The 27945-nt window shown below is 40.2% G+C and overlaps 1 protein-coding gene across 2 annotated transcripts in view; it reads left to right on the plus strand.

Moving 5' to 3' along the window:
• The window catches only part of TMEM200A (transmembrane protein 200A), an 80183-nt gene extending 52782 nt beyond the window's left edge, over nucleotides 1-27401 (plus strand). For both annotated transcript variants that reach the window (XM_061130168.1, XM_061130169.1), the window contains exon 3: nucleotides 24468-27401. In XM_061130168.1, coding sequence (XP_060986151.1) covers nucleotides 24484-25959 — 1476 coding nt within the window. In that variant the 5' untranslated portion in view covers nucleotides 24468-24483 and the 3' untranslated portion in view covers nucleotides 25960-27401. The remainder of the gene's footprint in view (nucleotides 1-24467) is intronic.
• Nucleotides 27402-27945: the final 544 nt, after the last annotated feature.

Raw genomic sequence — 27945 nt, forward strand, 5'->3', positions numbered from 1 at the left:
TTTTGCCAGGAAAAGACATATATCTCTTTACTTACATTTGACAGACCATGGCAATTCATCTCTCTTGCCTAGCGTTATGGATTTGGGAAATGAAAGCCAACAATGGGCCAATGGGTCTGGAAAGAGAACTGAACTATTGGTGAACAGCCCTAATGGTCACCACCTGGCTTTAGTAGGATTGTCAGGAGGGTTCATTTAGTGAACGTAAAACACTAAAGCTCATTCCTGGTGCCTTACAAGAACTAAGTAAATGTTAGGGACTATTATGACGTACATTGATTACAAACTTTATTCATAATGATGAGTTGAACTTTATTGTTGTGTCCCTTAAATAAAAATTTTTAAATAAACCCTGTGTCTGGGAAAAAGTAGAGCTACATAAGGAAGCATTATGCATTCCTTCATAACCTGGCATGAAGGAAATGCCTCAGTGTGCTGGACAGACTCAGCGTCAGGCCTTGGATGACTTAGATGTGACAGTAGTCAGTTATTCTTTCTGTCCAGTTGGGAAATTTGTTATTTATAAACTGCTAAATAACAAAGAAATTTGAAATTATACATTTCATGTTATGGAGCCAACTTCATCATTTTTGAGTGTCCAACCTTGTTTCTGCACATTCCTTGTACAGGTAATCTCTATTAAAATTGTGAACATGTAAAGCTGAATGTAAAACTAGAAAGCCTTGCTTATGGTTCAGGGGTTCTTCCAAGTTCAAGATAGGCAGGTCAGATCATAGTCAAATTCATTTAGGCAAAAATAGGTCTTCTTAGGTTTTAGAGTCCTCCTTCATTTCCCTTTCTTCTTGGGAGGGGACCTTTCTCTTGCCTATTTTTTCAGTTGTTCCCATTAAACAGGAAAAAATCAGTCTGGGTCATTGTGGTTGATTGGCTACATTTTAGCGCAAATGACTGTGTGTGTTAGTTGGCTCTTTAGTCTTAAATGCGTTATTCTGGCCTGTGAGCTTCTCTGCAGTGAAGACTCTGTCATCCTTGGGCTTGGGTCTCCAGTGCCTAGAAGCTTCTGGAACTTGGTCTTCATTAACTGTGAGTGAAGAACAGAACAACTGTACAACAAAGGTATTGTTCCCAATTAAAACTATTTCGGGCATGAAGAGAGAACAAGGGGGCATTTTCTTAGTGCCGGGCCCCTGAAATCCTATGCTAATTGCCTTTTTCCATTCTCATTTCTTTTGTCCTTATGGCTGGTGGTGACCGTTAGGGAAACAAAAAGGGGATCTCTTGATCCTCCAGCACTGCTGGACACTGTTGCCTCAAGCAATATTTCTCTAATAACAACATTCCCTTACCCGCTTCCTTCCACCCCTGAAAAAGCATCTGTTTTAGAGGAAATAGTCAGCAGTCCTCTGCCACTGTTGGATCAGTGTGAAGACTGGGTCTGTTATGAAAATCCCTTCATCTCAGTGGCTCTCAAACTTCAGTAGTATACACATCACCTAAGAGGGCTTGTGAAAACAGATTGCTGGGCCCATCCCCAGGGTTCCTGGTGCAGTAGGTAGCAGTAGGCCCATTAATCTGCATTTCTAACAAGCTCTTGAGTTATATGCTGCCCTACTTTGAGCGCAGTACTCCATCTGAACTCCTCCAGGGCTCCTTCCCCATCCCGCCCCCAAATTTCCCAGTGCTAGCTTTTCTCCAGGTACTGGTTTTGCTGCTTCATATTGCTTTTGAACTATTGGAATGTTCCTAATTATTTCTCTTTCTGATATCTTATGTGTCTACCCAAATGTTGTTTTGATTGTTATGGATTGTGAATTCTTACTCTTGTGAACTCTCTTGTCCCAGAAGACTTTCTAGAGGGAGAAATCTGAGGGAGTTGCCTGCCCAGCTCACATGCAGGCTGTATTTGGTCAATAAAGGGATGGTTTCCTTATAGCAAACATTTGGACCCTTTAACCAATTATTTCAGAAATGTATCATTGTTGTTGTTGTTGTTATAGTCCTGGTATCTAGCTTATTAGCTGGTCGGCCTTTTAGAAATCATTAAAAAAGAATTCCTTCAGTATATTGGTGAAAGATAAAATCAACATGTCTGCAGTTTTGCACAAGGAGCTTTGTCATTTATTTGACTGCTTCAAGCTTTAAATTCATGGTTGTAGCTCTTACGTTGATCTTGACATAACAACAGAGTAATCTGACTTTGAAGAATAAAGACACATGTGAGCCTAAAGAAATGAAAGTCCAGGGCCTTCCCTGGAGGCTCAGTGGTAAAGAATCCACCTGCCAATGCAGGAGACATGGGTCTGATCCCTGATCCAAGGAAGAGCCCAGGTGATGCGGAGCAACTAAGCCCGTATGCCTCGACTATTGAGCCTGTTCTCTAGAGCCCAGGAGCCACGACTGCTGACCCCACGTGCTGCAGCTGCTGACGCTTGCACACCCTCGAGCCCTGCAACAAGAGAAGCCACTGCAATGAGAAGCCCTCACACTGCAGCGGGAGAGCAGCCCTGCCCGCCTCGACTAGAGAACAACCTGTGCAGCGGTGAAGACCCAGCAAGTCAAAAATAAACACACAAATAAAGTTCTCAAAAAAGGAAAGTCTAGATCTTGAGTGATCTTCTGTTTGAAATGTTTGTTAATACATGAGTAAACTAGAACTTACATTTAATTAGGCCATAAAATCAGCTTTTCCCAGATGGCTTGTCTGGGTATTTTCTTTACATATATCTTTTCTCTTTGTATATCTCTAGTTACAAACGGGGCATTTGTGTGCCTCAATAGGTACATTATGAACAGCTGTGTACATTTTGGTGTTCATTCTCCAGTGGTGTGTGTGTGTAGTATATAAAATATATTTTTTGAATAAATGAGAGCTTACTGCATTTTTCTTTTTATATTAATTAGCATATTTATTGAAGATTTCTTCCTGTCATTAAATGATTTTCTACATTTTTAAAGCTGACTACATAATATCCCTTTATGTGAATGTATCCTCATTAGTAGATCAAATCATTGTGCTAATATAATCAAAAGAAAAAAGAAAACCATCTTGCCAAATTACCCTCTGGAAAGAGAAAAAACTTTTGTATAAACATTACTAGCAAAAACCTTTTTGCTGATATTTCCTTAGTTTATACTTTTTATCTGATACTTTAGGTAAAAAGCAAAATCTTTATATTGATTGGGTGTTAAAGTATTATCTATGAGTTTAGGGTAAATAGGAGTCAATTTTTTTTTTATTTTTTTCAGTTTGGGAAATAGATAGTCCAATCTGTAGCAATGAAAAGATGAAATACCAAAAGTTATGCCCCGAAGTAATGAGATACATAAGAAACTAAATAGATTGAGTGTTACCATCTGTTACTTTCTTTGGGGAATATTTGATCTTTATTTTATCTATGCATTGGGTGATATGGTATTTGTGTTTATTTTGAGGAACTTGATTACTTCTCACATACCATCTTGATAATTTTTATGTAACTAGTTCTTATAAAGGTTAGAAGCTGAACTCATTTTGTCATCACAACACTTGGAAGTTATTGAGGGCATGCCACTGTGCCATTCAATTCAGAGCTGCATGTAAGAAAGAACAAAGTTTATCATTTAAAGAAAGAATACGTTAACTTTGTTCTTTCTCTAAATAACGTATTTTTCCTCACTACATTCTAAATTCATGATCATAATCTCTTCTTTCTCTTAAAACTCTCTCTTCTTTTTCTCATAAAACTCTTGTTTCCTCTAAGCCTTTCCAATTAGACCTCCTTCCCCCTTTCTGTTAACAAGCAGTACATTTGAAGGAGGAATCACATGATTTCAAGCTAAACAGCTCTGGACTTGAAATCTTGCTTTTCTACTTCTTCACTGTGTGCTTTTGAGCAAATTTTACCCTCTCTGAGCCTCAGTGAAATGGTACAGTTTTTCCTCCCTCATAGACTTTTTCTGAAGATTAAATATGATGATATGTATTAAGTTCCTAAAAAAACTCAGTAAACACTAATACCTTTCTCATCTTAAATTTTTTATTCTTTCTTCTCAAGTTGTATCCTTTCCCCCCGTCTCCAGATGACTCATTTGAACTTCTTGGCAGTTCACTTGGAAAAGAGTCATGATAAACCGTTTCCCCTTCTTTCTGGGATTCATCAGTATTAAAAAGTCACCATTTAACTAACATTTACTTTGATCTCAGTAAGTCCATAGAGTTTAGTTTAGTCAACTTTATTCCATTTAAGTCTGAATGAATCCTAAAATGACTTTTTAAGCAGGACATAGTCCTCAAGTCTTTTATAAGAAGGAATTACTATCTGAGATCATGGGTCAAGCAGGGAGCTATGATGGTGACTAGTGTCTCCATCAAGCAAGGCTTAAGTATGTTACCACTGAATTCTGTGTTCTGCTTGGGAACTGCTGACAGACAGTGATACTCCTTGGGTCTAAACTTCCAGCCAGTCTGAATTCATGCGAATCCACTTGTGGCTTATCTTCTTACTGTTTCCTCTGCTGGGAATTCCTCTGCCTCTCTGCTTTTGCTCCTCCCTTCTTTTTTTTCTTTTGCACCTCCCTTCTTTTAACACAGCTTGAGGGTCATCTTCTTTATGAAATCTCTCCTACTCATTCCTTCTCCTCCCCCACCCCAAGGTCATTATCTCCTTTTGACCTTCTCCATACCCCATGAATACTTGCGTCATCGTGCCAAGAACATTTTTCAGTACTTGCTTGTCCTCCTGCTCTAGGCGCTCAGCCCGATAAGAGCACAGAGGATGTCAGATTTACTTTGAAGCTCTGGTCAGAGTCTGTTCAGTTGGAAGAATCAGGAATGTTATTTGATTTATTTAATTTCTTGATTTCATTATCTTACACAGATTTTAAGAAGAAGGAAGAGTCCTCTTCATCATTCAAAAAGTAATAAAAAAAAATAATCCAGACACTCTATAAATAAATGGTTTAAAGCAAAAGATACTGAATCCTGAATAAGCTGGGTGATCTGTTCTCTACACTGTTTTTGTTTTAAAGATACAACCAGTTCTTCAGGAAGTGATGTCATGGCTTCAGAAGTTGTATAGTCAGAACTGAAGTTGGAGATCCTACAAAATAGTTGTTTAGTTGCTAAATTGTGTCCAATTCTTTGTGACCCCATGGACGCTAGCTTCCAGGCTCCTCTGTCCATATTTCCCAAGCAAGAATATTGGAATGGATTGCTGTTTCCATTTTCCCAACCCAGGGATCAAAACTTACACATAAATTACATGTGTTCTTGGACTCTTTCTTCATTGGTATAATGGGGATGTTGATAACAGCTTTTCACAGTTATTGAGAATTTAACGAGGCAATACAAGAATAAGCCAACCTATGTTTGGTTAAACTCCAGGAGGCTATAAATAAAATCTGTGGTATAAACATGTAACTACAGAAAAAAAAAATACATATATATATATAAAATCAGTACACAAATGAAAATTTACCACTATAACCCTACTAGTATTTGATTTTGATGAAAAAAATCAAGATTGAAAGCATTTTATTAATTTATCTGGAGGAAAATTCCTTTACAATGTTATGTTGGCTTCTGTGAACAACAAGGCGAATCAGTCATAATTATATATATAGGTGCCCTCCCTCTGGAGCCTCCCTCCCTTGAAGGCATTTTAAAACTCAGATTGAAGTCAAGTGAACTGATTAGAAAGCCCAACCTTGGCGTAAACTCATCTTAAATAAGCCCCAGGGAGGTTAATGCCTTGAAGAATAGTTAAATGTAAATATTAATAAACTAGTTACTCAGTCCTGTCTGAATTTTGAGACCCTGTAAACTGTAGCCCACCAGTCTCCTCCATTCGTGGGATTCTCCAGGCAAGAATACTAGAGTGGGTAGCCATTCCCTTCTCCCAGGGTTCTTCCTGATCCAGGGATGGAACTCGGGTCTCTTGCACTGCAGGCAGATTCTTTACCGTCTGAGACATTAGATTACGCATGGGAAAGGCACGTATGAGGTAACCCTTGAGTGCATGGATGGTTTCCATGCAGCTTCTGCCATAAGGACCTGCCAAGTCAGACCCACGCACCGGGATAACTCATGGGTCTCTGTAGACATCAGCTGTGCTGCACATGAAGGATGAAGCAGGGTAAATGGAGGGGGCAGAAGAGAGAGTTCATTGAAGAGTTTGAAAATTAAATAAAGTTTAGTCTTGTTCCATCATCTTTAGGAGAAGATGCATGTAACTCAGGTTAAGTGGAAGACCCCTTTCCGGAGCCCCAGCCCAGTTTCCCTCTCATAATGAAGCTAAAGATCTCCATCCAGCCTTGGTGGCTGCATGCTTTATGAGAATAATAATTTTGAAATTTCAGAGTACTTCTCCGTAAGAAGCTCATTTGCATAACTGAATCAAAACTAGAGGTCAGAGTAACTGAAGACTGTGAGCAAGGACTGAGCTTTGGGCAAAGGAAGCAAACCACACTGCCTCCAAAAGCCAGGAGGGAGTCGTGTGAATAAGTTAGGATGACCCAGGCACAGATAGCTGATCAATCTTGATAAAAGATTTGCTTTACAATACACAGCATTATCCTTGAGAATATTCTAGATTATAAATTTCTTCAAGACAGATACCAGTTCTTAATTCATCCTTTATATTGCCTTGTATCCAGTAAATGCAGGTGTTGCCAGAAAAGGTAGAATTGTTTTCTGTGTTTCAAGATTGTGATGTACTGTAAGTAAACCTTTCATTCCTGAATTTCTGGTTTAGTCGGTTTAGTGATTTTAGCCATTTTCTACTTTTTCAAGCTCTGTATTCTTGCCTCAAAGGTTATATTACACCTGTTTTTAAATTAGCAAGTCCACTGAATTACCCAAAGATCTAGCAGATCTACCTTTTACTCTATTTTCCAAATTTCAGAATCTTTTTCGTTGTTGTTGGTCTATATTTAATTAGAGTCCCACAATGAAAATGAAATAAAAGTAATGCATGCTTCATGCAGAGGTGAATAACTAGATATGCCGAAAGTGAGTGTTCTGTTTCAGATTCATTTTGAATATCTGAATAATATTCTATTATACAGATGCAGCACAATCTTCTGTTGATGAGCCTTGGGTTATTTCCAAGCATTTTCTATCATTGTAGCACTGAATGCATGATTTTCTATGTACTTCTGCAAGTCTTTCTAAAGGATGTCTTCTTAGAAGTGAAGGGGGGAGGGTGGGGTGGAGCATCGCAAAGAAAATGAACATTTAAACTTTGTGAAGTCATTCCCATATTAACCTCAAAAAAAATACCAATTTGTCCTCTCATGCCAGCTTGTTAGAGTTTGTTTTCTTGCACCTCACCAGTAAAGGGCATAATTAATCCCTTTTTTTTTTTTTTCCCCCATGTTTATCAATTAGCTATTTTACTTCTGAAGTAGCTTTTGTTTTCATTTCTTTGCTTACTGCTGAGTTGCCCCCCTTTTTTTACTGGCGTATAATTGCTTTAGTGTTAGGTTAGTTTCTGCTGCGCAACAGAGTGAATCAGTGTAAACATATATCTGCTCCCTCTGAGCCTCCCTCCCATCCCCACCATCCCATCCCTCTAGGTCATCACAGAGCACTGGCTGAGCTCCCTGCGCTATACAGCCGCTTTCTGCTTGCTGTCTATTTGACACGTGGTAGTGTAATATACTTTCTTCAGTTTAAGTCTGAATTTGGCAATAAGGAGTTCATGATCTGAGCCACAGTCAGCTCCCGGTCTTGTTTTTGCTGACTGTATAGAGCTTCTCGTCTTTGGCTGCAAAGAATATAATCAATCTGATTTCAGTGTTGACCATCTGGTGATGTCCATGTGTAGTGTCTTCTCTTGTGTTGTTGGAAGAGGGTGTTTGCTATAACCAGTGCGTTCTCTTGGCAGAACTCTATTAGTCTTTGCCCTGCTTCATTCCATACTCCAAGGCCAAATTTGCCTGTTACTCCAAGTGTTTCTTGATTTCCTACTTTTGCATTCCAATCCCCTATAATGAAAAGGACATCTTTTTTGGGTGTTAGTTCTAAAAGGTCTTGTAGGTCTTCATAGAACCGTTCAACTTCAGCCTTTTCAGCGTTACTGGTTGGGGTATCATAGGCTTGGATTACCGTGATATTGAATGGTTTGCCTTGGAAACAAACAGAGATCATTCTGTCATTTTTGAGACTGCATCCAAGTACTGCATTTTGGACTCTTTTGTTGACCATGATGGCTACTCCACTTCTTCTAAGGGATTCCTGCCCACAGTAGTAGATATAATGGTCATCTGAGTTAAATTCACCCATTCTAGTCCATTTTAGTTTGCTGATTCCTAGAATGTTGACATTTACTCTTGCCATCTCCTGTTTGACCACTTCCAATTTGCCTTGATTCATGGACCTAACGTTCCAGGTTCCTATGCAATATTGCTCTTTATAGCATCGGACCTTGGTTCTATCACCAGTCACATCCATAACTGGGTATTGTTTTTACTTTGGCTCCATCCCTTCATTCTTTCTGGAGTTATTTCTCCGCTGATCTCCAGTAGCATATTGGGCACCTACTAACCTGGGGAGTTCCTCTTTCAGTATCCTATCATTTTGCCTTTTCATACTGTTCATGGAGTTCTCAAGGCAAGAATACTGAAGTGGTTTGCCATTTCCTTCTCCAGTGGACCACATTCTGTCATGGGGAATATTTCCCATGTCACCTCATGGGAAATAGATGGGGAGACAGTGGAAACAGTGTCAGACTTTATTTCTTTGGGCTCCAAAATCACTGCGATGGTGACTGCAGCCATGAAATTAAAAGATGCTTACTCCTTGGAAGGAAAGTTATGACCAACCTAGACAGCATATTAAAAAGCAGAGACATTACTTTGCCAACTAAGGTCCATCTGATCAAGGCTATGGTTTTTCCAGTGGTCATGTATGGATGTGAGAGTTGGACTGTGAAGAAAGCTGAGCGCCAAAGAATTGATGCTTTTGAACTGTGGTGTTGGAGAACTCTTGAGAGTCCCTTGGACTGCAAGGAGATCCAACCAGTCCATCCTAAAGGAGATCAGTCCTGGGTGTTCATTGGAAGGACTGATGCTGAAGCTGAAACTCCAGTACTTTGGCCACCTGATGTGAAGAGTTGACTCATTGGAAAAGACCCTGATGCTGGGAGGGATTGAGGTCAGGAGGAGAAGAGGACGACAGAGGATGAGATGGTTGGATGGCATCACTGACTCAATGGGCATGAGTTTGAGTAAACTCCGGCAGTTGGTGATGGACAGGGAGGCCTGGCATGCTGCTATTCATGGGGTCTCAAAGAGTCGGACACGACTGAGCGACTGAGCTGCACTGAACTGGGTGTAATATACACCTCAGTCCTACTCTCTCGGCTCCTCCGTCCCACTGCCCTTTTCAGTTGTTAACTGGACATTTGAATTTTTTCTTCTGTGAATTGACTGTGAGCGTCTTCTGTCCGTTTTCCTCTTGGATTGCTCTCTCTCACAGGAAATTACCAGTGAAGCAAACCATTCAAAAGTATAACAGATAGTTGAAGCTAAAAATATTTCAGGCATGATCCCAAAATGCCCTGCCCCTTGTAGAAAAGCATAATGCTTATGTATAATGTTTTTAGAAACATGGTGTTATGCCTCGTTGATTTTAGGTTAGGTCTCTCTTGAATCATTTTTACTGCTAAGCATTCTTTCCAGTCTTTTTCATATTCCTGACATTTCATTTAGTCTATCATTCTTCTCAGTTTTCCCTTTTTAGCTAATCTGTTTTGAGCCAGGATTTGTGGACGATTCAGTCATCCCAGCAACCCTTGGCGGACAAGTCCAGTCCTTATATGAATGTTTTTTTTAAAAGAGATGAAAAGAAGTAAGGACTTTAAGGAAATATACGGGAGTTGTTTATGCCTTCATGTAGTTAATGTTTGCAATAATAATCCACAGTTTTCTCCCCTAGTACATTTCTCCACCACCACTTTCCCACCTTTCCCTCTTGCTTCTTTTCTGCCTTTTGCCCATTTTCTCTGTCTCTCTTCTCTAGCAGCAGCTCCAAATCCATTAATTTTGTCTCCTGGAATTCTAGGTAGAAACTCTCAGTAAAATAGGTATCTATTGGTGATTCTTCAATGGTGAAACAGGGGTTGTTCCCATTCAGTAGACCAGAGAGAGGCAAGGATGTCCGCTTATCCTGTTGTGTACTTGTTTGCCTTTGCTCTCTGGGTGGTAAGGGATATAGGTAGGAAGTGAAGTTGCTTAGTTGTGTCTGACTCTTTGCAACCCCGTGGACTGTAGCACACCAGGCTCCTCTGTCCATGGGATTCTCCAGGCGAGAATACTGGAGTGGGTTGCTAGTTCCTTCTCCAGGGGATCTTCCTGACCCAGGGATCGGACCTAGGTCTCCAGCATTGCGGGCAGACGCTTTAACCTCTGAGCCACCAGGGAAGCCCATAATAGCAATTTTAAGTTTAAACTTGGGCTTCTCTGGTGGTTCAGATGGTAAAGAGCTCACCTGCAGTGCAGGAGACCTGGGTTTGATCCCTGGGTTGGGAAGACCCTTGGAGAACGGAATGGTTACACCCTCCAGTATTCTTGCCTAGAGAATTCTATGGACAGAGGAGCCTGGTGGGCTATAGTCCATGGGGTTGCATAGAGTCAGACATGACTGAGTGAAGATTTAAACTTGGGGAAAGGGAAGCTAACATATATCTGGATGATATAATTATATTTCTAGAACACCTGAGAGAATGAACTGGAAAGTTTTTTCTTTTTTATTAATGAGTGAGCAAGTTCAGTAGAAGTAGCTTAGTTCAAAATTAATGTACAAAAATCAGTAGGCTTCCTACATCCAAACAGCTACCTGAAAATAGAAATGGTACTGACAGAAAACATAGCAATTTGCAACAGAAATCCAGTGACAAAATTTCCAAGAAATAAAAAGGAACGAAAGATAAGAAAGATCAATGTTTATAAAAGCTATGACATAAAACTTTTTAGATAAAATGCTGCAGCAGTATAATAATGCCAAGTTTCCTCTGGCATGATCCCATAAAAATACTAACCAGATTTTTAAAAATCAAATTCATAAGTTCATAGGCAACATAAAATATGTAATAATAGACAAGAAACTTTTGGCTAAGCAGAATGAGAATGGGCTAATCTTATCAGATATTCAAATATACACTTTAATACAAATGCTAATTAAATCATTTTGGTTCTGGCAAATTAATAGACCAATTAATGGGACAAAATGGTAAGTCTTAATATTGACCCATATGCACATGAGATTTGGTATATAATACAAATATATGAAATTAATATATGATGGAAGTAACATTTTAAACTAAGGAAGGAGAGATTGGTTACCTGTTCAACAAAGTAGATCTTTATCTTAGTTCTTACACAAAAAGAAATTCCAGATACATTAGAAAATTAAAATGGAAGAAAATTGGAACATAGAATTATTGAAAGAAAATATGGGAAATTTTTAAAATATAATCTAATCTTGAAGATCTTTCTAATGATTATATGAGGCTGATCTCAGGTGGCCTTGACCTGCCATGGCTTGAAGTGGAGCTTAGCTTTCCAGGCAGAGATTGAGACTGGGTCGTGTTGGAGACAGCACCAGATCCTAGCCACTAGACCAGTGGTCAGTGACAAGGGCCCTGGCCCTTCAGAAAAGAATTTCCATAAGGGAGGAAAGTAGTGAAGCATGAATTTATTAGGAGGAAAAGAGAGGATAGTGCATGTGGATAGACACACAGGACACAGGTGGACTCACACACAGAGGGAGAGACGTGCTCTCGTGGAAGTTTACATCACTTATATGGGACGTTTCTTCTGACTTTTCTTTGGCCAGTCATTTTGGTTTGCCTGGTTCACAGCCCGTATCTTGGCTTCCTTGGTGGTTCAGTCGATAAAGAATCCACCTGCAACGCGGGAGACTCGGGTTCCATCCCTGGGTTGGGAAGATCCCCTGGAGGAGGGCATGGCAACCCACTCCAGTGTTCTTGCTGGAGAATCCCCCTGGGCAGAGGAGCCTGGCAGGCTGCCATCCACGGGGTCACGGAGTCAGAGACGACTGAGTGCCTGAGCATAGCATGGCTCTGTCCATATTTGGTATATCTCAGCATCCTCCCGTGTGTGCATGCGTCTCTTGACATCACGCCCCTTTGACCAACAAGGAGCCTTTCTGCATGTGTGGTCAGGGGGCTCTTCTGACTTGAGAATGAGAGATATGTGGTCTGGGCAAGGCCCAGTCGCCTCCCTTAACTGTCCTGCTATGGCTCAGACGGTAAAGCATCTGCCTGCAGTGTGGGAGATCCGGGTTCAACCCCTGGGTCGGGAAGATCTCCTGGAGAAGGAAATGGTAACCCACTCCAGTACTCTTGCCTGGAAAATCCCACGGATGGAGAAGCCTGGTCGGCTAGAGTCCATGGGGTCGCAAAGAATCGGACACGACTGAGCGACTTCACTTCCACTTTCATCCTTACCTTGGAGCTTCCTCCACAGGGAATGAATCTCCAACTGCTTTACCCTGGGGTGGGGGTGGGGGGGCATCTACCTCCTGCCTCAAGGCCATGAATCAACATACTGATAAGGTTGTGTGTGTGTGTGTGTGTGTGTGTGTGTGTGTTGTGTGTGTTAGTCGCTCAGTCATGTCCGATAAGATTAGCCACTACAACTGAAATTTTTTATTTGCTTAAAGATATAATCCAAAAAAGTAAAAAATATAAATTAACTATGGTTGCCACCGTATCACTACTAGAGAGCTGATTTCTTTGGTATATTGTTATAGTCACACTTTCCGGGAAACAGACTCACTCAGAAGGACAATGCAGATAGTGGAGTGCAGTTTATTACGCCGGCGGGCCCAAGGCAGAGTCTCCTCTTAGCCAAGGACCCCGTCCAGCATTTGTGAAAATCTTTTATACCCCATGCGTACGTGTCTAAACCCACCACCTACCCCATGTGTACGTGTCTAAACCCACCACCTACGTCATGTGTACGTGTCTAAACAGTCAATAGTCAATAAGCCCGCAGTTACATTCCAACCAGTTAATAATCGATAAGCCTGTGATTACATCCTGACAGATACGGAAAAAGTTTATGACCTGTCCGGAGACAGGGGTGATTACGGTATGCTTCCTCTTAGGCAATGAGTAGCCTGGATGTGATCTTCAAGATTCCCCTGTCCGGAGGGGGTCTTATCCTTCCATTGTCGTCCCCACAGGCACTAAGCAGAGAGTTCAGAGTCCGCTGGAGAGGCAGCCGAGCACGGCCAGCACAGACAGGCCTGAGATGGAGTCCAGGCCCTGTGAATTCCTTCTTCATATGAACAGCTTGTCTAAGTCAATTCTAAAAAACCAAATGAGAAAAAATTCTCCCTCATCTATGGAAGGTGGTGTGAGAAATCCAACACTGGGCTTACCTCTGGGAAGGGGAACTAGAGAAACCAGGAGTGGGAGAGATTTCCTCTTTACTTTGTACTGTGGGGTTTTTATAATACCTTGAGCACAAGTAGTTCCCAAATAAAGAAGATGAGAGAAAGACAGATTGGGCACTGAGTACTTTTTGAAGCTGGAAGCTTCAAAATCTGTTTTCCCCAATTCCCCTTGCTGCCTGCCACCAACCTGTACAAGTAGGAGAAGAGGGGGAAGAAAACGAAAATAGAAATAGTTACATGCATCCCCACTGCCTTCTGGTTTTTTTCTCCTTTTCTTTAAATACATTTACCATTAGCAGAGGCTTCCCTGATGGCTCAGATGGTACAGAATCTGCCCACAATGTGGGAGACGTGGGTTTGATCCTAGGGTTGGGAAGATCCCCTGGAGAAGGGAATGGCAACCCACTCCAGTATTCTTGCCTGGAGAATCCCATGGACAGAAGAACCAGGCCGGCTGCAGTCCATGGGGTCGCGAAGAGTCAGACACGACTGAGCGTCTGACACACACACCTTTAGCAGCGTTTCTCTAAAGGACCCGTGGAAAATGTCTTGCTCTGCTCACCGCAGGATAGGCCAATAAATCTGTGACAACGTTTTGAGACCAAGGGACTTTATTTGGGAGCCGGCTGACAGAGAAGATGGCAGGCTAGAGCCTCAAAATAACCATCTTTTCAGGGCTTGGATGGTTCTTTTATGGATCAGATAGGGGGTGGGAGGTGAGGAAACAAACAAAAAAAACCATTTAATTCTTGCAGATAACTCCTAGAGCAGCAAACCTCAGGCAGGGGGGATATGCTAGTTTCACTTCTACACAATCCTTCACGGGTGGGCAGGGTCAGGCTATCTGCCTGAGGCAGGCCATGATGTATGCCTACAGTAACAAAAGTGGCTAGATTAGGGATCAAATCACAGAAGCAGATTCAGTGTGAATTCAAAATTAACCCTTCCTGGTTAGATATCCTCTAAATGCTGAAAGACTTTTGTATTTCCAGGCTTAATAGATTGCTTTGTGTGTGTGTGTGAGTCAAGAGGAGTGTGATCTTGCCATCCCTCACAAGGCCTCTCTTCATACCACTTTCTATCTTGCCTGAAAAGCATTCCTGCTCCGATTTTACTAATGGGAGAAATAAGTAAGTTCTCTAGAGGTAATGATGGACTTTGAACTATTTCCTAGTGTTTTTCTAGGGTTTTAAAAACGCTACGTAGCTTAGAGCTACTGAAATTTGATGTACTGTCTTGTTATTGAGGATTAAAAAGATGACATGTGTGTCCGACTCTTTGTGACCCCATACATTGCAGCCTGCCAGGCTTCTCTGTCCATGGGATTCTCCAGGCAAGAATACTGGAGTGGGTTGCCATGCCCTCCTCCAGGGGATCTTCCCGACCCAGGGATGGAACCTGCGTCTCTTTTGTCTCCTGCGTTGGCAGGTGAATTCTTTACCACTAGCGCCACCTGGGAAGCCCGAAGGATGACATGGCTCACCTCTAATTTAAATGGTGTTTTTGCCCTGGTGAGAGATGTTCCTTCTTTACAGTAGAGAAGAAGGTAAAACCTTTTGCCCTATTAATGGTATTGGCACAGCTGTGTCACACACAAAGCTGATAGATGTACACAAGATACTGGCTTCAAAGTGGAGCAACTGGAATTGAAACTTCCTAATGCACTGTAACTTTCGCCCTCATCCCATAGGAATATCAGGCCGTGTTTGGATTTTCCAGGCATTTAAAATCACTGGAAAGGACATTACTACTACTTAGAGCCTCACTTTCCAAAACTGTCTTCAAAAACATGGTCATGCTACCTGTAAGTGAAGTTACCAGGTATGCTCTACTGCAGAGGAGGGATCCATATAAAAGGTCCAGTTTGTGATTTAGATACTTAAACGCTTTTTCCAGTCATATCTCAGCTAATTTCCTGCACCTTAGTTACGTTTGTGACTTCTTTAGTGATAGCTTCTTTATACCAATTCCAAGTTCACACCTGCCAGGAAGTGCGGTGAACATGGGTCATTACAATCCTTGTAAAAACGTATTCAGATTTGAAGAACTGGGGTCCAGGGTGAGAAGTATATTTCTACCTTGGGGAAAATAAGTTCTGCTATCTTCTGTTCCTGCAGAAAATGTCTCCCACTGGCTCTCCGCAGGGTTTTACCTAACAGCTCATTATGGGGCTATTATTTGGCCTCCTAAAGATTTTTGTGTTCTATGGGCTTCCTGGCTTGTAGTGCTTGGAGAGAATTGTCCCATGTCATTGTTACACAGCTCATAATTGGGTTAGGTCCATAGTTTATACTTTGTCAGGCCAGCAGGTTATGGTAGCATCAGTAACAAAGAATACATATAGATTTCTAAGTGCATTCTACATTCTTAGCATTTTCTGTATGTTTAGAAGGTACTTGACCATAAAGTGACATTTTATCTTTAATAGCTGGGTATCTTGTTGATAATTATAAAAAAATTCTGTATATCCCCTTAGTTCCAGCATTCATGTGGAAGTTGAACTATACTAAGTATAAAGAAACCATTCTCTCTAGGCAGACCAGCAAAGGTCTTCAAAATGTACATAAAATCATAGCTTAAACTTCTTGTCACAAAATTCACATTTCTTACATTTTCACTTTCTAGCAATATCTTCCCTAGTTCTCATATTCCCAACCCATATTCTTGATTTTCAATCTGTTTTATGTTCAGGTGTCCCAGTGGGAACAGAGTGGTGCTTGCAGAATTGATCAGATTACTCAGGCATTTGATTTAACTGCATCATTAAATAAGTAAAAATATCAGATGAACTGGTTTGTGTTTGTCTACTTTGTTTTTCTCATTGCTAATATTATTTTTTGACACAGACGTATATCTCTAAATCTCAACAAATAGAATGAATTGAAAAAGGAAATCATGCTTTATTCTTTTGGTTGTATATTTCCCACCTGTCTCTCTCTTATATACACTCAACTCTTCTTGCAACTACCAAATTATTAATGCTTCTGCCACTAAAATACACAGACTCCACTCAGATAGTTTTTGACTGTAAATCCCAGAACAAACTTGTAGTCATAATTTCCTTCCCATGTACAGTGACCCATCACTAATTACTTAACTCAATATATTAAAATATGTTTTTAGTTTGCCTACCTGAGCAATGAAAGGATTAATAATATTGAACAATGAGTCAATAATAATAGCTACTGTTTATTGAGAAGTTACTTTAAACAACACTATAGTGGACAGTTTATACATATATATGTATATATATACACATACACTGTGCTTAGTCTCTTAGCCATGTCCAACTCTGCAACCCTATGAACTGTAGCCCGCCAGGCTCCTCTGTCTGTGGGGATTCTCCAGGCAAGAATACTGGAGTGGGTTGTCATGCCCTCCTCCAGGGGATCTTCCCAACCCAGGGATCGAACCCAGGTCTCCCACATTGCAGACAGATTTTTTACCATCTGAGCCACCAGGGAAGCCTATGCATGTGTAAGTGTGTGTGTGTGTGTGTATGTGTGTGTGAGTGTATATATGTATAAAACTTAGCTTTATCCCTAAGAAGATCTTAAAGTCAGACACAGATGCAGTCACTGATGTAGACCTTAGCTCCCAGACACTGAGCTGTATTCTTTCCTCTGCCTATTAACAACCCTATAGGTATTAGCCTCATTTTACAGGCAAGGAAACCGAGGCTCCAAAAAGATGAACCAGTTTTTCAAGGATAGTCGCTCAGCCGTGTCCGACTCTTTGCAACCCTATGAACCTGCCAGGCTCCTCTGTCCATGGGGGTTCTCCAGGCAAGAATACTGGAGTGGGTTGCCATGCCCTCCTCCAGGGGATCTTCCCACCCCAGGGGTCGAACCCAGGTCTCCCTCATTACAGACAGATAAAGCGATATGTAGGGATTCAAGTTCCCTCAGGTCTTCTGCCACCAGTGTACTGTATCCTCTGTATTCAGGATAGATTTTGTCATTTTACACATGGAGGAACCAATGTAGGAAAAGTTTAAAACAACATGCCCAAAGTTGCATGGCTATCAAGTGATGAAGCAAGGATGTGAACTCTTGTCTTTCTGATTTCAAGGCCCATGTGCAAAACCATTATGCTACACATTAAAAAATGATTTCTATTCTATCCTTATTTTTTAAACTTTAATATGATTGAGCTATCAGTCACCCATAGGCATTTTCTCTTTCAACTCTAGGAAGTATGTAGATTAGAAATACTCTTCTAAAAAAGTTTCAAATGTCTCTACAGGGAAGAAAGTCCTAAAACTGTTCTAGCTTGAACAGAAAATATTTCCATCTGTCACATTTGTGGATACCACATGGGGTTTTTATATAATGCTTTTGTTTGGTCCTGAAGGCATAGATTAATTTTTACTTCCCTTTGGCAGATAGCCTCACCGTCTGGCAACTTGTTAAGCCTTGAGATAAGAATAAAAATTCAAACAAAAAAGTAAGGCGATAGCAAGTATATTTAAAATAATAGGCAGACTTCAGCTGAGAAGATGAAGAAATACCATGGAGCAAGGACCCTTGTGAAACAGTGAGAAATAATGATGACTTTGAATCTGTGCGGCAAACTCCTGCTGATGCAGCAGGTGTCCATGACCTGCTGCTGCTTCTTGGAAGCCTCCCTGATTCCTCCAGATAGTATGGAGGAGCATTCTGTTATAACTCCATCAGAGCTGTTCATTCATTCATTCAATTTTAAATGTATACTTTGCGTTCCCACTGGACTCCATACTCTGTCAAATCAGGGACTGAGGGTTATTATCTTCGTGTCCCTAGTACCCAGCATATTTCAGTTGTATTTAAGCTTTCATCAAGGCAGTTTACAGTCAACAGATAAACTTGCTGAGCACTTATTACATTCAAGATACTGTGTGAGGCATTGGAAGATAGCATGAAAAATAATAGAAGAAAGGGCACATAACCAAGAATGAACATTGGACTTGGAGTTGGAAAACTTGAATTACAGTCTTATTTTCTGCTATTTCATTGTTGGATCTTAGACAACATTCTTGGTTCTTAGTTGGCTAGAAGGAATGTCCGGATTCAGAGTCTTCTAAAGCTTTTAACTCTCCAAATCTAGTTACTTACCATTACCTCAGATATAAGCATGTGAATGCATCTAGAATCACATCTGGTGGATAGTAGGCTCATGTGTGGTCAAAATAGTAGGTCAGTAGTATGGTCAGCAGAAGACTTAAGTGTACAGGAATAAAATTCTATGACGGCGTAAATATTAAAAACAGGATTTAGGGCTATGAAAAGCAAATGCTAGGATGTGCTTAAACTTGTAAAAAAAACAAAAAGAGTAAAGGACAACAAAAATAAGGTTTTTAAAATTACAATCAGAGCAAGAACAGGAAAGGATAAATCTGATGGTTAGATGAGATGCTGTAGTGTTGATATGTAACACATAGGCAGAAATTTTCTTTGTCAAGGAGAAAGAGCTTTTGGCTGAGATGTGTAGAATAAAAATGGTCTGGAGAGGATATGAGCTCAAGGTGATGAGTAGACAGTAATGGAGTCCCTGAAACAATGCAAAAGTCTGCGTCTCTAGCGAGAAAGGGAGCCAATAAGATTGAATTCCTACTGATGATTTCTGAGATCTCCAATGAATGGGTATGATCGCAAAGGCCTGGAGATGGCCCAATAGCATCCTGGTTTGCACAGTGAAAAAGCAAGCATGTTGTGTGAAGTTGAAGCTGCTGACCCTGATAGCTAGCAGTTTTGCTTGCAAAATTGTAACTGATTTATGAACACTGAGAATGAAAAATAGGGTAATTGATATATAGCTAAAAGTTAACCCAAACTAATTTTTTTGTTGTTGTTTTGGGTTATTTACACAAGAATATCTGTCAGCTTGTCATTTCACAAAATCACATCTCTTGGGAGAATATGGAAGCACCGAGTGTAGCTGACTTTCTTCTTAGACTCATTTAAAATAACTAGTTGAATTACTGCCTAAAAAATATCTGCTAATCATTATATTCTTCAGGCCAGGATGCATATTTTGAGTCCTGTATCTACTATAGTACCAGATACCAGTTTTTACTAGTTACTTGAATGAATATCTATATAAATATAAAATGCCCACCTAGGAGGAGGTCTCCAGTGGAATGCCACAGGGTGTAATTCAAGTTTCAGAAGTTTGAGTGAAGCCTTGGATCCAGAGAGATGGATAAAAAAAAACTCTGTGCCCAGGTTAACAAAGTGAAATTCATTGTAGGAAACTTCTTCACTTGGATCTTTGAGAAAAGTCCCAGCTCTACTCTATCCAGGATTGTAGAGAAAGGAGGAGAGTTGGGGTGGTGATTGGTTTGTTCTGAGTCTGCTCCTTCATAGGCAGAAAGGGATCTAGACAGATGTGAGAGGTCAATGCTCACCCAAGGATACACCTTCACTCTCATTTATTCCCAATAAAAATGGAAATGGAAGTCAGTTGGTTCATAGTCACTGTTCTAAAGGGGGCTTCCTAGGTGGCATAGTGGTAAAGAATCCTGCCAATGCAGGAGATGCAGTTCCATCCCTGGGTTGGGAGGATCCCCTGGAGAAGGCTATGGCAACCCATTCCAGTATTCTTGCCTGGAAAATTCCATGGACAGAGGAGCCTGATGGGCCATCCATGGGATTGCAAAGAGAAGGACACAACTGAGGAACTGAGTGTGCAATCACTGTTCTAAAGGTACAAAGCATTCTTTAGGGCCTGGTGTTCTGATAGAAACAGGAATCAATATAAGGAAAATGGGCAGGTAAAGAAGACCTCAAGTGAAAGCAAATGTGGAGGGCCATGTCATCTCAAATTCTGTAACAGCACAGGCTTCGTGGACACCTCTGAGCTGTGCGACCTTAGGCAACTTACCTAGACTCTCTGAGCCTTAGTTTTCTCATCTGCAAAATAGAGATCATAATCATTGTCTCCACTTTCAGAACTGCTGTGATAATAAATATGTTCTTCTACCAAAACATTTAGAATGGTGCCTGACTGTGACCAGTGTGTTAACTATTATTACTATTATTATTATTAAAACCTAGAAGGATGCTATGACTTGTTATGGTAAGAAGACTGTAGTTTACAGGATCCCTATTCTCCCATCCCTTCACCTCCAGCCAAAAAAAAGTGGTAAAATGCAGAATGGAGGAGATGTGGCTTTGCAGAATAAATAAACAAGGAGACTTAGGCTATTGTGTGTATGCTGAATACTTTGGATCAAGTTGACAGTGCAGTTTGAAGCTGCTGAAGCCTGTGTATTCACTGCTTCTAGATTTTACGGTTTCACTAGGTTTCTATGGTTTGTCCAGTGGTCATGTATGGAGGTGAGAGTTGGATTATAAGGAAAGCTGAGTGCCGAAGAATTAATGCTTTTGAACTGTGGTGATGGAGAAGACTCTTGAGAGTCCCTTGGACTGCAAGGAAATCCAACCAGTCCATCCTAAAGGAGATCAGTCCTGGGTGTTCATTGGAAGGACTAATGCTGAAGCTGAAACTCCAATACTTTGGCCACCTGATGTGAAGAGCTGACTCATTGGAAAAGACCCTTATGCTGGGAAAGATGGAAGGCAGGAGGAGAAGGGGACGACAGAGGATGAGATGGCTGGATGGTATCACCAACTCAATGGACATGAGTTTGAGTAAACTCCGGCAGTTGGTGATGGACAGGGAGGCCTGGCATGTTGCAGTCCATGGGGGTCACAAAGAGTTGGACATGACTGAGCCACTGAACTGAACTGAATTATGGTTTTCCAATATCAATCCCTCATGTACAAGTTGAGATTCATTTTCCTAAGACGACAACAAATGTACTTTGCATCTTCTTCTAACTCCACTGAGCACGAGTCCAGCATTTGGGAATGACTAATGCTACCTTTGAAGACCTGGCCCTCCGTCTCTCTAGCCCAGCCTGGGTCCCTCCCCGGGTGCTGTGCTCCCCGGGTGCTGAGGCTGGCCAGAGCTCTGTCCCCAGCCTTTCTTTCTTGACCTTATCTGAAATGCCTTTCACTTGCTTTTTTCACTCTGATGAATGTTAGAATGCTCTCATCTGCGTGAAGCCTGCTGTAAAAATCCTACCTGATTGAAACTTTTATTCTAGGGGTTACCACATTCTGTTCTATGTAGATATACCAGCCCCTTCATTAGCTTTCAAGCTCTTTGAAGCAGTGACTGAGTATGCGCACTTTTGCTTTTCCTTTAGGGTCAGTTTGGGGCTGAGTCCTGAAAGAAGCTCATTTAGTGTTGAATTGTTTTGATTGGAATTGAGGGAGGACATTGACATCCAACCTGAACTTGCTGATCCTTGGGTGTCTTGGTACCTCTGTCTGGCTGGTCAGGGTGGTCTGTGAGCTTTTATTTTCCCCTCATTCTGGACTTAATTTCTGTACTCCTTCAGGTGTCTTTCCTCCTCTCAGTCACAGAGTTATCCAGCCTGTGCTTTTTCTTCCTGTCCTAACAAGCTTTGCTGCTTCCTCAAAGAACCCAGTCCCTCACTGCTCTTTTCCACCTTCCTCTCTTCATCTGTATTTCTCAAAATATTTTTTTTTCTCTTCCAGCCCCTTTTCCTCTATCAACTTTAGGAATAGAAAATGGCATCATAAGGAGACAATGTTTGAACAAGTTGGGGAGGATTAGGAATGTAATATGGAGTGGGAAGTCACCGTAGTTGCTTTTAAACCAGTTGCAAACCTTTTGCCCTTGTTTTCATTCTATTCAGAAAGATTTCAGACTAAATCCTTATCCTCCTAAATGGAAATAACTGAGTTAGAAGGCTGCTATCTAATCTAAGCATTTTTTTCAAACACCCAAACTAGTATTTGGTTCAAGAAAACATAGATGGACAAGCCTTCTTTTACCCAAGGTTTAGTGGATATCCTCAATTGTAGTGTGCATACTTTGATAAACTCCATAGGCTAGAGCTGTGGGTTAGATTATGGTTTGTTCTTCCAACATTCGACTATTTTAATCCAAGCTATAATTCCAATGAAGGCTGGATTTATTCACCAGCTTGTTCAGCTAACTAAAACTGTAGGTACCATCCACCACCACATTATTTAAACACAATTCAGAAATCATAAATAGAAATCCAAAAGGAGAGCTTGATTTCACAAGACAGAATTTGATACCATGAAGAAACTCTTGTAGAAATTTGCCAGAGACCTTGCGGGTCTTAAAATATTCTCTGTTTTCTACTACCAGATTTGGCAGCTTGAGAAGTATTCATTACAAGTAATGACAAATATTTTACCAACTCACAAAATGTTGCTTTTTGTTTTGGCATTACATTTGTTCAAATTTTAAACTAAGAAAGTTAATATAGTAATCCTGTGGTTATACAGAAATCTCAGGAGAAATATTATTCCCATACTGAGCATTTTAGCAAATATTTCTTGACACTAACTATGTGTAAGGTATTATATCAAATATTTCTGGTAACAAAAATGAGAGTTAAACTTGATGTTTGACCACAAGTAGTGGAAGAACTAGACATTGCAATATGGTGAGTGCCATAGGAAATTTGCTAAAATGCTTTGAGGCATGAACTCATGTGGGATTTGCTTAGCCAGAGAAGGCTTTATAAAGACATGGAATATTAGCTTTATAGATTAGCCAGAGGATAATATGTGAAATATGTGAAACAGGTAAAGGAGGATCTAGACAGATGAAGCATTATTAACGAAGTCTCAGAAACACTGTATGGAGTATAGGCAGTATGGTTGGGTATTAGTTCTATGTAACTGGAAGAGAGTGGTTGGAGATGAAGCTAAATTCCATGGGTCTGAAAATCCGGATTAAAACTTTGGTGAGTAGTGAGAAATATTTTATCTATTCTTCCACTCTTTAAACAACTTCAGAACCATGTTTTTAGATAATTAGTCTAAGCTTGATTGCGGAGGAAGAGAAATGGAGTTTGGAAGACCAGTTGGGAGGTTATTATAATAGTCTGGTAAGTGTTACTAAGAGCAGCACTAAGCAGCGAAGAGCAGGATGGGAATGAAGGAGCAGAATTGAGAGACATTCTATAGTGAAAATTTTTAGGATTTAGAACCTGATTAGAAGATAAGAGGCAGAAGAAAAGGAAGACTTAAAGAAAACTATGAAGAATCAAGCACAAGAACTGAGGCCATTGAAAGAGTCAGACAAGTAGGATAGAAGGTGAGTCCACCCCTGTGTGGTATGGGATTGAGGGGGACCTCAACTTTGCTGGAGAAGCAAGACTGTATGTAAACATGTTCCCCAGTGGGGAGCTGGAAATGTGAAACTAAAACTCAGGCTACAGTTCATAATACAGACTTGGGACTCATTAGCATTAAGGAAATAGTGGAAGGTGTAGGAAGGAATATGAATGTGAAGGGAGAGCATAAAGAGAAGATGGCCACGGACAGGACACTTGGGGGAAGCTTGTCTACTTTTAGGTGAGGAAAAATAAGCCAAAATTGAAATAGTGAGGTCAGGAAAGAGCCATGAAGACGTAGTATCATCAAAAAGCTGGACAAGAGCGAGTTTCAAGAAAGGAGGGATCAGGAAATATGGAAGCAGAGCAGTCAGGAAGATGAGAATTGAGCAGGAGAAATTAAATTTGATAGTTGAGAGTTCATGGGTGACTTTTGTAAGAGTAATCTTAGAACTGTGAGCTGATGGAATGTATTCTATTTGTAAACCTAAGGTTTGTTTGGGGCCTATTAGGTGTTTTGGATATTTTCGTTTCTTTAAAATAATAGATAATGAAGGATGGGGTGTGTGTTTGTGCGTGTGTGTGTGTGTGAGAGAGAGAGAGAGAGAGAAAAAAGAGAACATGTGTATCTTGTGACCAGTAAACTGTTTTATAATTTTAGGCAATAAAATATAATTTTAACTGATAAAGTTACTTAAGGAAAATGTACCTTGAGCTCACATTTCCTTAATAATAGAAACACTAATTTAGCCAAAAAAGGAAATCTCTAGAATTTTATATTAGTCGATAAAACTTCTACCCAAATTATGTTGATTAAAAATACATTCTTCTGCCCTATCGCATTACCTGAAACAGCAACAACAAAAATATAGAAACACTTGCTGAAATGATGAGCCTACCTCAGAACATAGATTTATCATCTTTTTCTCTTCTTTGCAGAATAAAAGACCGAGCTATGATAGCAACTGGTGGAGTGATAACTGGCCTGGCCGCCTTGAAAAGGCAAGACTCTGCCAGATCACAGCATCATGTCAACCTTAGCCCGTCGCCTGCTGCCCAGGAGAAGAAACCAGTCAGGCGTCGACCTCGGGCTGATGTTGTGGTTGTTCGAGGCAAAATCCGGCTTTATTCCCCATCTGGTTTTTTCCTCATTTTAGGAGTCCTTATCTCCATTGTAGGAATTGCAATGGCAGTCCTTGGATATTGGCCTCAAAAAGAACATTTTATCAATGCTGAGACAACATTGTCAACAAACGAAACTCAGGTCATCCGGAACCAAGGCGGTGTGGTGGTTCGCTTCTTTGAGCAACATTTGCATTCTGATAAAATGAAAATGCTTGGCCCTTTCACAATGGGGATTGGCATTTTCATTTTCATCTGTGCTAATGCCATTCTTCACGAGAACCGTGACAAAGAAACCAAAATCATACACATGAGGGACATCTATTCCACAGTCATCGACATCCACACTCTGAGAATCAAGGAGCAAAAACACATGAATGGCATCTACACTGGTTTAATGGGAGAAACGGAAGTAAAGCAGAATGGGAACTCCTGTGCTTCGAGACTGGCAGCAAATACCATTGCTTCTTTCTCAGGTTTCAGGAGCAGTTTTCGGATGGACAGCTCTGTCGAGGAGGATGAGCTTGTGGTGAATGAAAGTAAGAGTTTGGGGCATCTTGTGCCACCTTTGCTCTCTGACAGCTCTGCCTCTGTTTGTGGCCTCTATCCACCTCCTTCCAAGACAACTGATGATAAAACCAGTGGCCCTAAGAAATGTGAAACCAAGTCAATTGTGTCATCATCCATCAGCGCTTTTACATTACCTGTGATCAAACTTAATAACTGTGTGATTGATGAGCCCAGTATAGATAACATCACTGAGGATGGTGATAACCTCAAAAGTAGGTCAAGGAATTTGTCAATGGACTCCCTTATGGTCCCTTTGCCCAATCCCAACCAGCCCTTCCAGCCAGTTGCTCTGATGCTCCCAAGGAATAATTCCGTTGGGGAGTCGTTGTCAAGTCAGTACAAGTCCTCTGTGGCCCTTGGACCTGGAGCTGGACAGCTCTTGTCTCCTGGGGCTGCTAGAAGACAGTTTGGTTCCAACACATCCTTACATTTGCTCTCATCACACTCAAAATCCTTAGACTTAGAGCGGGGTCACTCCACGTTAACCGTTCAGGCAGAACAACGAAAACATCCAAGCTGGCCTCGGTTGGATCGAAGCAACAGCAAAGGATATATGAAACTAGAGAACAAAGAGGACCCAATGGAGAGGCTGCTTGTGCCCCAAGCTGCAATCAAGAAAGACTTTACTAATAAGGAGAAGCTTCTTATGATCTCAAGATCTCACAATAATTTGAGTTTTGAACATGATGAGTTTTTGAGTAACAACTTGAAGCGGGGAACTTCTGAAACAAGGTTTTAATGTGGAAAACATGTTATTTTACAAGGATATATATTTTAAACCTATTTTCACTGGTGTTTCTTTGTTAAAATTTTGGTTACAAGCCTTTTTAAATCAAATGGTTTGTAGTATATTAGACCTGGATGCTTAACTGTGTAATGGAGATGGTTATATGTTTGGATTACTTATGATTGCAATACTCTGTATACTACATATAATTTTATTTTTTCTGAAAGCATGGTCTCTTTTATTGATATGAATACAAAATACTTCCATCCAAATTAAAGTTCCTTTTCTTTACTTTAAAATTCTTTCATCGATGATCACACATAGAGCAAAGTGTCCAGTTTAGAAAAGCCAGGGTACCAAAGTGTGGACTGGAAGTATAAATTCAATGCAAATCTTAGGTGTCATTTTCTGAAAAGTTGCTTTAGGATTGGTTGAATTATTTAAAAGGCAAAATATCTGGCTTCTGTTCAAGCTAAATAATTGAATTGGTTAAATTTGTTTAGTTCTGTGCGAGTAACTGATATGAATTGGTAAAGTTGGTTGTGACTAGTACCCTGAGCTCTAGGTAGGTTATACTTTTTCAACATCAGTCTATTTTAGTGATATTTTATTAAGAAACCATGTATTCAAGAGCTATGGCTGAGAATGCCAAATATTCTTAGGGGTAAGTATCAAAATGCTCTTAGCTTTAACTTTAGATATTCTGGATTGAAATTTCTTTGCAACTGACTTGAAAAATGAATGAACCAATTTAATGTTTAGAAGTGCTATCTTGAAATAATTATATATATGAAGAAAATGTTGACTAATGAATGAAAATATATGCTAGTAAATGCTAACTAGTTTCAGTACCTTTCCCTAGCCATCTCTCTCCTCATCTAATATCCACTCATTCCTACATCCTTGTTTTCCCCTAATATTTCTTAGTTCCTGCTATTTGGAAGAAAATCAGCTAACCTTGACATTTCTTTTATCTTTGCATATCACTAAGTTGGTGGTTGAAGAAAATTTAGTCCTTGGTACATTGCCTTGAAATTTATCTTGTTCTAGAAAGCCTTATGATAATTCCAAAGACTTTCTTATGGTATAATAAATATTTAGGATTATGGTTCTCAGTTATTGAAGATAATAAATATTAAAATAGATTTTCCACCAGGAAATTTTCATGTTTCCCATTAGGGTAACCTAATTTTAAAAAATTGTTTAATGGAACACTCAGGAAATTTTAGAAGTTTTTCTCAATGTGTAAACATTTCTGAACATCAGTATTGCAGTTGTAGAAGAGGAAAAGGAAGATATCTCTGTATTCGTAATTCCCCACAATTCCACCTTGTATTGGCATCACGAACTTCCCTGGATTGAGGCACAGTGTTACTTGTTAGAACATCAAGCCTGTGTATTGTAATAGTGTGGGCTTAATATTTTATGATAAAGCATTTAATAAACCTCCAGTCTTAATATTAAGTGTGTGTTCTTGCTATTATTTTTTTAATGAAATACATTTCTGCTTAAAGTACTGTTTTTCAAACTTTCACATACATTCTACTGAAGGCGCTTGATACCCTAACATCTGCACTGGGTGCTGTGGCTTCTTTATTTTCATTTAAAAAAATGTTTATTTTATTTAAATAAATAAATTTATTTATTTAAATAATAATAAGTCCATCCACCTATTGAATTAAGCTATTTTAATATTTTGTTATTTGGATGTGATGCTTAATTTTATGTGTCAAGTTAGCTAGGCTAAAGGATGTTGAGATTTCTAGGTGTGTCTTATTAAGGTGTCTCCCAGACTACCGTTTCAATTGGTAAACTAAGTAATTTTCCCTTATCGATGCAGATGGATATAATCTAATCCACTGAAGGCCTGAATAGGACAAAAAGGCAGAGGAAGGATGAATTTGCTCTCTCTACTTGAGCTGGGGCATCATTTTCTCCTGCCTTAAGAAATCCGTGCTCCTGGGAACTCAGACTGGGACTTACACCATTGGCTTAAAC

Source organism: Dama dama, chromosome 26 (genome assembly GCF_033118175.1).
Source record: "Dama dama isolate Ldn47 chromosome 26, ASM3311817v1, whole genome shotgun sequence".
Taxonomy (NCBI): Eukaryota; Metazoa; Chordata; class Mammalia; order Artiodactyla; family Cervidae; genus Dama; species Dama dama.